Below are 14830 nucleotides of genomic sequence, written 5' to 3'. Positions count from 1 at the left end.
TATTACAGACATCTTTAATGTCTTTTATGATTATCCATCGGTATATTGACTTCCCATCTCATAAGGAGTCTCCTTATCCGTCCTACTTTTATGAGCTGAAGTCCTGATGCTCATGTTTAGGACAACAAAGAGTTAAGACTGATTTATCTAATCTGTTAAGCTTAACTTGGCAAAAAAAAAAAAAAAAGGTGGAGGGAGAAGGAACTTGAGAAGCAAAAATTAAATGTCAGCAGAACTGTGACAGACTTGCATTCTTGTTTGGAGACTTGCCATGGAGCTAGTAAAAAGCAAAATTACTGGCACAGTTACAGTGGAACAACCAGCTGACCTTTCCTGGCTGAAGGAATGTTTCTGGTTAACTGTTCATAAACCAAATAACTATCATGTGGATTCACATTTTGAAAGGAAGGAATACAGAAACTTGAAAATAAACTTTGCCAAACCTTCAAATTTTTCCAAGTGTTTAATGAAAAAATCAAGCACCCAGAGCACTTGACTGCTTTCTGTGGCTGAAGTTCCAGCCCACCTGCCATGGGCACAGGTGCCACCCACTAGACCACGTTGCTCAATGCCCAAGTCCTCGAACACTTCCAGGGATGGGGCTTCCACAACTGCTCTGTGCAACCCGTTACAGTGCCTCAGTACTCCCTGAGTAAATAATTCCTTCCTAACACGTAATCTAAATCTCTCCCCTTTCAGTTTAAAACTGTTTCCCTTGTCTGATCACTAGGACTTGGGTTTTTTTTTGCATTTTGTATTATTTGTATTTTGGATGGATGTTGGTGCTCTGGCCTTTTGCAGTAACCAGTCTAGGCTGGCAGCGTAGGTTGTGTTGTTTGTGCCCTGCCTGTGCTGTTTGCCCTTTTAACTGAGGATGCTGTCTTGCAGCTGCCCAGGTGGGTCTCAGGAAACCTCTTGGCAGTGGGAGATGGGAGGGAACGATGTCTGGATTAGGAAGGTGGGGTGAATGGCTTGAGAAGCGACTCACTCTCCAGGTCAGTAAGTCAACCATATGGAAATGGCTGTGATTTTTAGATTTACTTGGATTGGTGGGATGATGATGCAGAGGAGCAGCTCCCTTCCTGAACTGGGACTGTCCTTGGTGGTTGAGAAAGCTGTCTGTGGGATGGAGGCTGATGTGATGGCCTTGGTTATTAGAGCTGCGGCAGGCCAGGCACGGGAGGGAGGCAGGCAGCATGAGCCTTGCCTGGGAAGAGATGGCTGGTGTGCTCTGAAGGGAAAAAGACGTGGAAATTTCAGTGTGAGCAATCAGGAAGCTGTGAAGAAATGGTAAGGGAATGAAACGTAGGTGAGCTGTGCAAGAAGTGCCTGAAAGTATGACGCATTGAGGCTGTCTGTTGTACCTGTTTGCCTACAAAGTTTTGTGTGTCCTTTTTTCCTTCTTGCTCCCTATGGGCCTGCTCTAGGTCTGAACCCCTTCTTCCCACCAGTGTTTTTGGCTTTTTTATTACAGAACACATCATTAAATCTTGGGGAAGCCATGTCGATGTGACGTCAGTCCTGTGGTGAAATGTGGAGTTCCCACTGCTGTGGTCCCAAAGGGCATTCCCAGTATATTAATCTCCCTTCCCACATGATGCATGGCTGAAGAGGGCATTAGCCAAGCAAGGGAATCTGGAACTTTATTGTTGAGGGTGATGAGTCACTTCCTGGACTTTCACCAGGGAACCCACTGAATTTTGTAAGCTTTTTCTAAAGCAGGATATACTTTGGATTCAGTCAGGCAAATGTTTTGCCATGCTCAGAGTTCGATGGAGTGCCTCGGGTGCTCTCCTGTCGTGTTTGCACAGTTGCATCTGAAACAGGGTGAGCAGTGTGTGGGAGTCCTTACCCTGCCATCAGCACTCAGTGTCTCAGTGCTGCTGCACAGAGCTTGTGCTTGGTGTGCTCTCGTTGTTCCACCTGAATGCTTAGAACTTGAAAACTGTATTTTAAGTCTTGAATCATGGTTCTGCTGCATTTTCCTTCAGGCCAAAGTAGAGACAAAGCCTAGGAAGCAGGGAACTCAGGGTCATTTACCTGGGTCAACAAGCTCTAGGTTTTGCCTGGTTGATTTAACATTATTTACTTAAAGCCTGGATCAGTGTGACTTTTGTATTCTGGCTCTGTCACCTGGTTGAGCAGTGTGATACTGGAGTGTATCAAGCTGGGTGTCCTTAAACTGCCAAGAAGATGACAGATGTTGCCTGGTTGGCTTGGGAAAGTTATGCCAAAGATCTGATCTGTGAAAGCAAGCTCCTTAATGTGTTTGTCTTCCCATCAACCCTACTAATGCAGGACAGTAGGTCAGTGTGGCTAGCAGGGTTTTACCCTCTTAATCTGTCCCATGTTTGGGAACACTGACAACTGCTACTTCTCAGATGAACAGAAAAAAAAAATCCTTACCTGATTCAAATTTACTGCTCTGTAGCTTATATTTCCTGCAGAGGAGGTGGCATCTGTAATAATATCCTCTGCAAGTACCATGTTCCTGGCACATTTGGATACTGGGAACTAATTTTAACCACTTGCTTGTTGAAACACCTGTGTCAGTAAGTTCTGTGTGTATGTGTGTCCCCCTCTAAAAGTTAGATCACCTGTATCTCTGAGCCTCTGTGGCTCAGTGAATGGGTCCAGTTACTCTGGGTTGGTATTCCTACATCTTACATTTCTGCTTTGTGTGAGCACTATTCTGTTGAGGGATGGTTGTATAAGCTGTTGATACAAAACCTGTAATTGGTTTTCTAATGGTTATTTGCTGATATGCTTTGCACGGCTCCATCATGTAGATTTGTTGGCTGCACTGTAAATTAGAGGTTCTTCCTTCTGCTTTTCTTCGCTGAAGTAGAAGAAAATACTTCTAATGAAGTATTATGATTAAACTGTTTTGAAGTATTTATTTAGGAAAGATGAAAAAAAGTTACTCTTTCTTTAGGGATCTCTTTCTCTGACTTTTTCCAACCCTACAAAGCTTCCATCAGTTCTCAGCCATAGATGATGGCTGTAGTTCAAAGCCAGATGCCTTTTCAGCCTCTTCTCCATTAATTGTTGGGAATTAAATGACCTAATTATTTTTCCTACCTTCAAGAAAGCTTTGGGGTTTTTTTCCTGTTGTGAAATACTTAAAGTATTGTGCAAGTAGGTCTGAAGTAATGGAATACTGGGTTAATTTGGTGTGGAAATACCCTCAGTTCTTTGGAGTAGCAAGGAGAAGGCTAGTGCAGAAAAATTTGGGGGGTTTTGATATATCTCAGATGATTTAGGCAGAAAGAAGTGATATAGGTGGTTTGGCTATTATGCTTAGCCACAGATGCAATAACAGATGCTGGAAATGGCAGGAAGGTGTAAGCAGCTCTCAAAGGATGCTGGAATATGAAAATAGAATGGAGCCCCTTTTTTCCTCTACTCTTGTATGGAGATTTGAGTAACACCATTTTGCACCCTTTTCAGTTTGGAAAAACCTGAGAGATTAGGTTGTGCATTCCTTTGTGTGGCTGTAGCACTCGCACAGCTATTGCCAAAACACAGAACTACAGGAAAAAAACAATTTAAAGGAAAGGTTGCTTTCCTTTGTTGTCTGTCACCATTTCCTCCCCTGATTTTTTTTTCTGGCCTCTAGTAAAGGCTATTTCAAGGGATTGTAAACCACAGACAGGATAATCTGTTAAAAATAGTAGTTGTCATCTGAGCCTGGGTGGCTTGAGGTCGGGGTGATATCCTAAGTACCTGTTTTGTGTGATAATTGCTCAGGGATGACTGCTGAAGGCAGCACAAGTATTGCAACTTTGGGGAACTTTTTCAACCAACCAAGTGTTTATTGTGTACAGTGGTCTAAATAGGTGGGAGTTTATTTTGGAGTGATAAATGCTCATGCTAAGGTCTGCCACCAAAACAGATGTGATATGGATGTTGGTTATTGCCTTCTGGATGTGTTTTGTTGTGACTTCTAGTAAAACAGTTTTGTCCGTTCTTGCTGGAAAAGATGGCTCTGCATTTACTTAGTTTCTGTAAGAAATACATCTCAATAGCAGCAAACAAAAAGTTGTACTATTAGACAAGAAATTTTGCTGCCAGGATGTGGAAGAAATGTCTGCCTCTTTTAGCTGTGTCTGTTTCTGGCAGTTGTTTGTTTATTGTTTTGTTGTTGTTTGATTTATCTTGGTATGTTCTTTTAATTTGGTGAAGTGTGCTAATGGCTTGTTCTCAAAGGAGGATTTTATTGCTCTGAAGTGTAATTGACATATTCCCTATTCCTGCTGTTACCTAGACTCTTTCCTTCGAGGAATGGACTTAGCCCTTCATTAGTCCAGGATACCGCCTGCAACTTTTTTGTTTCAGTGAAGCAAGCCTGTTATTCACCTGTGCTGTGGAGTTGTGCAGTTTGACTAGGAAAAATATTGAGGGGTCAGTAGTTACCTTCAGTGTGTCCCTTCGGAAAATTACTGTCTCAAAAGTATCTGTGAGCATGCAAAGGCGGACAAGGTCAGCCTAGAACTTTCTTCCAGAGCGTATTCCTGGTATTGAGGACAGGCAGTTGCTGGTGGGTGTGAGGCTTTCTGGGAACTGGGAGAACACATCCGGAACAGGCCATCAGCCAGGTGAAACTCATACCCATGTGCCTTGTCTTTGCTTATGCCAGTATGCATGCACAAGGTGAACCAGAACCAGGCTGCCAATCCATTGCCAACACTCTGGAAATTTCTACTTAAAAACATTTGTTGCTTTGGTGGCAGTTACATGAGACAACGATCCAGATGTTTCTGCTGAACATACCTGTTGCATCTGTATGTGCTGAATGTTGATTATCTTGGACAGTTAACAAAAGCCACTAAAGCAGGTGGTGTACCTCTTGCAGGGTGTATTTGTGGGAGTTGTTCCTTGCTTCTATATTTAATTCCAGAAAAGCAGGCTGCTGCCAGGTGCAGATGAGCATGTAGAGCCTCTGTAAACCTAGAAACCGGCTGTAAGCCCTAGCCTCGCTGACTCACTGCCTAAGCTGTCAGAATGCAGGTGCACAGAGCAGGGAGGATTATCTCGGTGTTTTTCTCTCTTAATAAGATCTTTTACCTTGGAGATCAAAACTGGGACATATTCTATCATCCCCTCTTCCAGAAAGCAACAGCTTAATAGTTTCGGCCACAAACAATTGACACAAGTAATAAGCAGACGTCAGTGAATGCCCAAGAAGGCTGTGCCTGGATGGTTCTAGACTGAACCATTTGTCATGTTCTGGTGCCATAGAGTGGTTAATTAGCGTGAGTAACTCCAGGCACACCAGCATCTCTCAACAACCACATGAAAAACAAAGGAGGGGCAGAAGGCTTGGTCTCCCATGCAACTTCTGCACCCAAGTGAACACTGCCTCCCCATTCCTGTAAGGGAAGGAGCTACATCAATTAAAACCAGTGAGGAGACCAGCAGGTTTCAGATGACTGACTTCACTGTGGCAGTGATCAGCTCAGAGGTGATATTCTTGCCCTCATTTCACAAGATCCTGGTTACAACCTAGATGGGAGCTGCCAGAGAATAGAGAAGAGCTGGCAGCTGATTGTGCAGTCCAGTCCTGGACTGGCCTTAACGGTGTTTGAGGGAACTGTGTGTTCAGGTATTTTCTTTCTCATTTCCTTCCACAGCTCCCAAAGAAGGGAGGTGGGATTCTGCCTTTGAGTACTCCAGCTGTCTGCATGCTGGTAAAAGATGCAGCTAATGAATGAACTCTTGGTTGTGCCCTGAATCTTCTGGGTCTTCAAACACACTCGTGATCCTGTGTTAAAGGAGTTAAACATACAACCTAACTTTAGCACAGAGCTAGGTGTCTCTTGAAACATGCTTTGTAGGTCTGCTCATATTTCCTGTGCCTCTTTATAGACTACAGGAATGTAACGCAGAACCGGGAGTCAGGTCAGTTCTACAACAATCTGCTGTTAGAGGAGAAGGGCTGGATGAACGTAGGGGACCAAAAAGCCCAGCACAAGAATAAGTCACCTAATCAAAAGCAGAGGCTAAGGGACACATGGTTTTGGTGTTTCACAGGCATTTCACTAGTTATGCAGCAGGGAGGAAATGGTTTTTATTTCACAGAACTCTAGTTAAAGTCTTGTTTTCACCTTTTCCTCCCCTTTGCCTTCTCCATCTAGTTAAAAATCTTTGAATCTGCTTTTGAAAAAACAAATTCTAACCCATGTTCAATTGCATAGCTTCATAATAAACTGCTTAGGGAATACAAGGGAAATTCAGACTAGACTCTTCATAGACTATTTTTTGATGCAAGCAGTCATTGTAGATTATATCTATAGCTCAGGCTTTGTACATCTGTCAAAACGGGGTCACTCCCAAGGCCTTGGATTTTAGAAGTTGTGTATAAAAGAATAGTTAGAAGGGGTTTTGGGGTGTTTTTACTACTTTTCAGTTTTGGTTTGGATCAGAGTTTTTAGGCTGTAGGGAGAGGGAAAAGGAAGGTCATGGTCCTTAAAAAAAGCAGACAGAACCCTTAACCTCCCCAGTTGCACCATTAGTCTGTTTATTCAGTAAAATAAATGCATCTGAGCATGTAGGAGAATGTTCAGCATCACTGCAAAGTTTTTGCAAAAATATTCTTCAAATTTTGAGAAACTAAAAAAAATATGATGGTATGTGATAGAAATACTGGTTGTACAGGACCTTTGGAGGTCATCAAATCCCAACTTTCTGCTCAAAGCAGAACTGTCACATTGCTGGATTGCATCAGCCATGGCTTTGCCAAGTCTTGAAGACTGCCAGAGATGGGGATTTGAAACCTCTGTGTGTAACCTGTCTGCAGGATTGGCCAGCCATGGCTCTCTTCGTTTAGCCTAGGACATGGTTTGCATTACTCCAGTGAGACTGCTCCTTCTCAGCTTTCTCAGCCTGACACCTGTTGTAACGTGCAGGCCCTTTTTGACAGGGCTGACAGTGGGATTATTCCACCCCAAGTGCAGAACTCCACAGGTCTCCTTTTAAAGTGTCTCTTGACCCTCAGGTTTCACAAGGCCCATCTAGGTTGAGGTTCTGCCTTTTCTACCACGTCCTCTGACTTAATGTCATTTGCAGATTTGCTGTGGATGGAGCTGTGCCAATGTGAAGGTTGTTGTTATTTGTTTGGATGTTGAGCATTATGGACCCCTGACATCTGGGCTGCTGTTCTTGTTCCTGCCTGCCAGCTAAATTAAAACAGGTTGAGGAAAACTGAAGCCGAAATAGCAGCACTCAGTGGCTGGTTGCTGAGAGTGGTGCAGCGAGCACTCAAATGCTTCACCTTGTAGACTTCTGAACTACTGAATCTGCTGCAGTGGTGGGTAAGATGAGGATGCTGTGTTCAATGAGTGGTGATCTTGCCATCCTCATCCCTGCCAGAAACATGTGCAGAATGCTCTGGTGCAGTCCCTGCAATTAGAGGGATCCCTGAAGACGGGCAGTGCTGCAGCAGCTCTGGTGGGCGATTGATGGAGTAAAGTTCCTGTTTCAAAATGTGTTCCCTGTTGTAATTTGCACAGCACATTAACGTGGGATGTTGATAAAAGAAGGAAAAGGGGCCAGAGAAAAAACATCTGAAACTTGATTCCTTCTGAAGAGTGGAACTGGAGCACAGATAATCATTGTCTATTTGCTAGTAAGCCAGTACATGTTTGCTGGTAGCAATTAAACTATTGTTTTAAATATTAATGGGTGGGAGAAACATTGATTTCACAGTAACAAACAAGTGCTTTCTAGAGCAAAGGCCTTGGGCCAGCATGTGGTGTGCTGGTGCCTTGTTCTGAGCAGCATCTGTGTGTTCCCTTCCTGTTCCAGCTTATGGTGATTTCATAAACTTTATTTTTCATTTTTTTGATTTTTTTTTTTGATGAAGATTGTTCATGTCTTTCATTGGCAATAACTCAGAGATGCTGAAATAAAGTGGATGTCAAGGCCTTGGCAGTGCAGGATGAGATAAATTCACCTGGATAAATGAGAAGCCAATTTTGAAAATACCTGGTCTTTGCTGACTGATGTTTCTAATGGGAAAATTTCTAGTTGTGTTGTGATGTCCTTTTCATTTAATATCAGTACTTGAGGTCTGGTCCTCTGGTGAGGCTGGCCAAGGGAAGACATTCTGCATAGTCTTGTCTCCCCAAAATAAACCCTCTGCATCTATTTGGGGCAGCCTGGCTGGGCTGTTAGCTGTGTGCAGGTGTGCTCATGTGTCAGAGGCTGAGCAGTGCCTACCAGGGTACACTAGATGCTGGCTAACCTCAGAGGAATGTTGTATCTGTGTTGTACCATGTTTCAGTGTCAGTGATACTGTGCAGAAACAAAAACAAAAATCAGAGATGAAGTGAAACGCAGACATATCATGGCTTCAAAATATATACGGGAGGGTGGGGGAAAATCCTCTATTAGCAGCTGGGCAAGGGCTTGGGTCAACAGAAGCTATGTGGACTAATCAGAAAATTGTATTTAATAATAAAAGAGTGCACAGTTCTCTGCTCTGAAAGTGGACAAGCAGATGTCTGTGTGCTGCTGCTGGTTCCAGGAGGACTACATTTTAAAAAGTGCCTAATTTTGTTTTCTTGTTAGCTTACTATGGCCTAGCACTTATTAAATTTCCAGCTGGTAGCATAATCTGGCTGTTGTGCATGTTTCCCTTCTGTGCAGGGCCCTGTGTAGGGTGAAAGAGGACTGCCCATGAGGGTGCAGCTTTTATTCCCCAAAAGGGATTTGTCAGGACTGAGCACCTTTCAGCAATATATTAATAGCTTGCAATTATGAACCCTGTCAGTAACCCTTTAATTTTACATAAACATGTCATCTTAGAAAATAAATTTATACCACAGTGCACGATTTATTTCTGTGAGTGGTGCTACTGCATGTCAATTCTGAGTCTTTGGGGGTTGTCTGGGAAGTTCAGAGCTGTGCCTGTCAGAGCCAGGGAGATCAGGGAGACAGATGAGCTGATGAGAGGAGGTCACACATGCGGAACAGCACAGGGTGGGCAGAGGTGTAAAAAGAGCTCTTGGCCATGAGGAGGGTGCTGAGTGGGCAGAGCAGGACTTCTGGATGTGCTGCTGGTTGTAGGGAAGGGATTTACTGTTATGGGAGATGTGTTTGTGGCTGGTTGCTTGTAGAAGTCTGAGTTGCAGAGGAGGGACAAACAGAGTGGCGGAAGAGTTGATGCTCTCTGTGGACGGTGTGTGACAGATGTGCTGTGGCAGTGGGATTCTCCTTAGCTTCAATCTCTGTGGCTGCCTAGTCGTGTTTCTTAAGGACTTCCATTTTTTATTTTATAATAATACAGGAAGGGTCTGCAGTGGTGAACACATTCATTTGAGTTTCCTGGCAGAAAGCACTGATCAGGAACCACAATTAGCAGTGTCACTGTGGCAGTGCGAGCTGGGGCACAGGTCACCCAGTTCCCAAGATGTCAGGAGTCACTCTTTATCAAAAAGAACTTTCACTGGACTGGCTCTTCTGACTACAATGAAAGAGACTCTCACTTCTGTATTGGGTAGTCTTCATCAAGCACCAGCCATGTGGATGACAAGCTAGAAAGCTGACATCCTACTTGCCTCCAACCTCCCTCAGCAATTTTTGTCCTCATCCCTAGTACATGGTCTCTTGTTCTACCCCAAGGCTAAACCTCTCTCAACTCAAACACGAGTTTGTGATGAAAGACAACCTGGTTTTCAGCCATTCATTTGAATTTTGGATTTTAGTCTTGAGAGAAGCAGCCACTGTCTAAAGTGGTAAAGTTTATGTGCAGTATAAGGAACTGGATGGAGACGCGAGCTCCTGTTGGTTTCTCTGTGGTTTTAAAAGCACATGAAGAACATGACTGCTCTTTTTTCCACCAAATGGAGTGACTTGTGGGCTTAGGAATGAGAGCAGCCTGTTGGTGATGGTGCAGAACAACTTGTATGCGCTGTAGGGAGTTTTAAATGAAGGGTAATTATTGGGTAACTGTACAAGAACACAAAAGAAAGTGTTTGAGTATCCTTTTTCACATTGGCAAAGCCACAAAATTGTTGATGTTTTTCTAATGACAAATGTGACACTCTTTAGCCTAGCATTTTTTTTTCTTTCTCAGGCTTCCAGTAAGCTGCTTAAAGTCAAGACTGCAGACTGACTTCAGATAACTGTTGAAGTTAAATTGCTATTTGGACTATGTTGCTCAAAAACAGAACAGTGGTTCCAAATTGCCACTGCAGAGCAGGTATTCAACAAATGCAGCTGCGAGGGAGTGTTTAAGTATGGCTTTGTTTTAGTTTTCCATTTACCCACACAGTTAGAGGGCATGAAGCTGAATGGATTATGGGCCTAGACTTGTGGTCCTGCCTGTTAACAGCTGTGTTAATGTCCTACAGGTCCAAGTGCAAGCAGAAATCTAAATTTACAATTTACAATTCTAAATGAATTGTAGATTTGGCTTCTGGTTTTTTATCATAAAGGCAGTTTTCCTGTTTTAGAGTCAATTGTCTTTTAAGGCCTTCATCAGAGGAACTGTGAGTACTGCAAGCTGCCACTAAATGTTTTTTTCCATGGGGATTAAGTATCTCAGCTTCTAATGCTCTGCAGGCTTTTTGCTGGCTTAGATGTCTTGATCCCTAACCCAGGTATCTGTGCCAACAGAAACTTTCAAGTGCTGATGCAGTTACGGTGAGAAAACCGTACTTCCGTGCTTTCTTTGCCCCTGGGATCTGGTTGTACCGAGTTTCCAAAGCAGTTACTTGCTGATGAGGTTCTGGCTGTGCTAGGAATGGGTCTCTAGTCTGTTTTTAAGTTATTTCTTGCATGGGCAGGCCTGCTCATGCAGCCAGGGCAGCCATGCAGCTGAAGCTGCCTTCACAGCCTTCTTGCTGAAAGCTACTGGGACCTGGCTCCCTCTCGTAGAGCCTTCCATGAAAATTGGTCTTGCTCTTCATCCAAACATCCTCAGCGTTGTTCTACAGTACTTGGTGCAGCCTCTTACTGGAGTCTTGCATTTTATTTCCCGTCTTAAAATCCCATCTTAGACTACTTCTATGGGAAACTTTTGGCCTTTATTTGTATTTGATTCCTTTACTAGCATAGGTCAAACTGACTGGATGGACAAAAAAAAAAAAAATGGTTATGAATTTTTAGAAAATTTAGTAGATATTAGGGATGAAGATTCAGGCTTTTTGCTTTTCTTCTTTGTTGGAAGCCTAGGTTGAGCCTTGTTTAAAGATCCTCAGATGGCTTTTGTTTGCCATGGCTTTTGTTTGCTGGGTATCATGGTTTAGGTTAGTTAGTAGCTAAATAAAAATATTCTATAGTCAGGCTTATTCTGAATTAATAAAATGTGTTAATACATTTGAAACAGGGAGCTGGTGAGTGGGGTGATGACGAGATGTAACGTGGGGGTTTTTGCAGAGAGAAGAGATAATGTTGGCATTGAACTTGTATGAATGATGCTGTGCATACACTAATCTTGGCCCAAAGATCTGTGCTGCCTTGGAATGTGCAGTTTTGCATGGAAATTAACACTTTAGTGCTCTGGCTCTTCACAGAGGCTGTAGGCAGGGTGATATGGTGTAAACTGCCTGAAAACAGTGAAGGGCATGGTTAGATGAACTTCTCTGTGGAAAACACTGCCAGCCACTTCAGAAGGAAATGCATCAGGGACCTTGGTTGGAAGGAAATTACTGCTCTGATTGTGATGACTTTTATTTCCCTCTCTAGCTAGTAACTGAAGGACCTCTGACACATAACTCCTATTTTTATATGGTTACCTTGGGGTGAAGTACTGCCATGTGAGAGAGGAAAGGAAGTAAGAAGAGCTTGCTGCTATTTCAGGACATGGTGAAGGAAACTTAGTGTGCTTTATTTCCCTTTGAGACTTGTGTTTAAATTAGGAGTCCATCTCCCCTGCCATGGGGCAGGGAGGGAGGGGTTTTTTCCATTACCTGTACAAATAACTGTGGTGTCTCAAGTATGGAGGTATTTTCACGTGTTGAGGGGGTGTAGCCAGCTGTTTGCTGAAGAAATGCATTGTTGTTCAACTAACTTTGTATCAGGCATTTTTAGCCACTTCCCAAATGACCACCATTTCTTCACACTAAAACCTCTTCCTTTATTCATACGACTTTATCTTCCTCAGTGTAGTATTCTGTATGTCAGAGTCCTTTCTCATGTTTGGGTCTCAGACTCCTTCTGTGTATATCATGATACGTAAAGTTTTATTCATTATTTTGTTCAGTCAGTCATGTCTGGTCAAAGACATTTTTCATAGGTAATTTCATAGACATTTTTCATGGTCTGGATGATTACGGTTTATTTTTGAAAAATCATTGAAGTATAAATGAAAACTGTCTTCACAGTGCTGGATGTTCAATTAATTGAATGTGAGGCTTACATTTGAGCAAAGTAGCTCAAAAATACTTCTTTAAATAAAAATCTATGAAATATATAATGTAGAAAAATACAGGTAAATATTTTTTTATAAAAATTGCCTTGATTATTCTTGTGTCTCTTTGCTGGGGACTTACTGCACCAGTTGTGTTCCAGGGATAGCAAAGTTAAAAACTGCCCAGAGTTAAGCAGTCGCCATCTCAGAGAACTTGTTTATTCTTTATAGCAAGGTAATAATTCCAGCATATTTCCTCAGCATGATTAATGGCGTATCAGATAAAAATCCACCCTGACTAAACTCAGGGAGTGCCATTCTCAGTGTATTCTTGACATGCCACTAGTTTGCTATTTCATTTTCTTTTGATTTGTTTATCAAGGATTAAACCTACATCATTAGGTATTATCTCTCAGCCAGGTGCTTATTTGTAGGCCATTAGCTGTGAGTTTTTTGACCAGGAACACCATGAGACACTTCTTGGCAGATGACATCTTTGGGTGGGGACTGCTGCCTTAGCAGGACTTACTACATTGAAAAATGCGTTATTTCAAGTAAAAGTTTGAGAAACAGTGCGTGGCTGTTTTAAAAAGTCTTGGGATCAGTGTCATAGGTCTTCTAAATGTGACTGTGAGGGTTCCTTTGTCTTACTCTGATCCCAACATTTGGTTTTTTTCCCTTTAGGCGCAGCTGGAGGCCCAGAGGGCGACTCAGGACTTTCAGAGGGCCACTGAAGTGCTGCGTGCTGCAAAAGAGACCATTTCGCTTGCTGAGCAGAGGCTGCTGGAAGATGACAAGCGTCAGTTTGACTCAGCCTGGCAAGAGATGCTCAACCACGCTACTCAGAGGGTAATACAAACTTCCCCCAGCACCTGCCTTTTCCATGCTTTGTGTTCTCCTGTGGTGTATCAGGCCCAGTTTCTGAAAGACCAAGTTTTTCTTTTGGTCCAGGTACATGACATGTAGGAAAATGAAGCTGTGAAAATTATGAAGCCTAAGGTTAAATGATCTGGACCTTGGCTGCTTCTGGGACAACTCTAGTTCTCTGTCTGGTGGCGCTATACTTGTGGAGTAGCTCTCTACAGAAAATGAAAAGAAAGTTACTGCCATCTATTTTACAGGGATAAACAATGTCTTAAAGGCATGTCTGCATTTGGAGTTGTGCCAGAATAATTGCATGGGGATGCCTGTTCCTGAATATGTGTGTTATGGGAGTGTTTACCCTGGAAAAACAGGGACATGTTCCTGTTTTATTATAACCTGTTCTCAGTATGGACTATATTGAACAAGTCACTTTGCTTCAGAAATGTGTGTTTGAATGTAGAGTTACTCAAAGTTGTGTATTACATTTAAAGGTTGCATGCTGCTTTATCCTAAATTAACTTTGTAAGTTAGACAAGGTCCTACCTCCTTTGTAAAGTCTTTTTAAACCTACAGAAGAGATGCACTAACAAAGAAAGACAGTATTCTTTCTAGCAGATGTCAGGAAGACTTTTCCTGTCATTTGTCTTCTCTCTGTTAAAAAAAGAAAGGCAGAAAGGCTTACTTTAACATAAAAGAACCAAAAATTGAAGTTAAAAACCTTTGTTCTGTCATTTCCTTAATATGCCAGTGAAGCTGAACTTGCTATTCCAAACATGCTATCATGCCATACAATGCTCATATTGTCTTTCAGTCCTCAGTGCAACAGCTCTGTTCTGTTGCAGAAGCTTCTCAGTCACAAGAAAAGCCTCTCTTTCAGAGTGAATTTTAAAATCCAGCTGACTGAACAGAAGGGATGTTGACTGTGTGTAGAGGAGAGATAGAAAACCTGGTATATATTAAAGAGAAAATGAACTCCAGGGTACTGTTTGTGTCATTGTCCCTGTTACAATTTGGTATTTGCAGATCTGGTGACCTCTGTGTTTATGAGGGGAACTCCTCCTTTGCAGTGTGTGTGTGCCAGCTGTTATTTTCCTGAGCTGTAATCCCTGCTCAATATGAACAAAGTTCTAAAATAGATAATTTTTGATTCTCAGAATTGATAGGTGGGAAAACCAGAAGTGTCTAAGGAGCTGCTTAGAGAACCTGACTGCTGAACTGCTGAGTTTTAGTGAACAGTGACAGCAATCCCATCTGCCACCTACTTCCCTCTAGCTGGCATAACAAAAACTTGTGTTGGGTGGGTGAAGAAAGAAACAATGGCAACTTGAGAGTACAAACGAATTCTTTTTTTTCCTTGGCTATTTCAAAGGCATCCTTGTGTCCTCCTACAACCCTTGATTGTTCCCTGACAGTCTGTGAGAGGTGTGCACCTGAGATGAGTAAACCCAGTGATTCAGAGCAGCAGATGGCTGCTGGCAGTGTTTGGTGGAGTCCTGCTGGTGGTGTTGATAGGTATCATCACTGATTGCTGGATACCTGCTTGTTGGGGGGCTGATTCAAGCCTTAATGTCTCTGGTTTGTTACAGCTGAACAGTAAATGGGGAACTTAGT

The 14830-nt window shown here is 42.7% G+C and overlaps 1 protein-coding gene across 4 annotated transcripts in view; it reads left to right on the top strand.

Annotated features, from left to right (window-relative positions):
* SH3BP5 (SH3 domain binding protein 5) overlaps positions 1 to 14830 on the top strand; it is a 51535-nt gene that overhangs the window by 18675 nt on the left and 18030 nt on the right. For all 4 annotated transcript variants that reach the window (XM_023919314.2, XM_086849935.1, XM_086849931.1 and 1 more), the window contains one exon: positions 13040 to 13204. In XM_023919314.2, coding sequence (XP_023775082.1) covers positions 13040 to 13204 — 165 coding nt within the window. The remainder of the gene's footprint in view (positions 1 to 13039; positions 13205 to 14830) is intronic.

This window comes from Cyanistes caeruleus, chromosome 1 (assembly GCF_971803275.1).
Source record: "Cyanistes caeruleus chromosome 1, bCyaCae1.hap1.1, whole genome shotgun sequence".
NCBI classification, from domain to species: domain Eukaryota; kingdom Metazoa; phylum Chordata; class Aves; order Passeriformes; family Paridae; genus Cyanistes; species Cyanistes caeruleus.
Note: the sequence above shows the minus strand (reverse complement) of the source record. Positions and strands in the feature narration are given on the sequence as shown.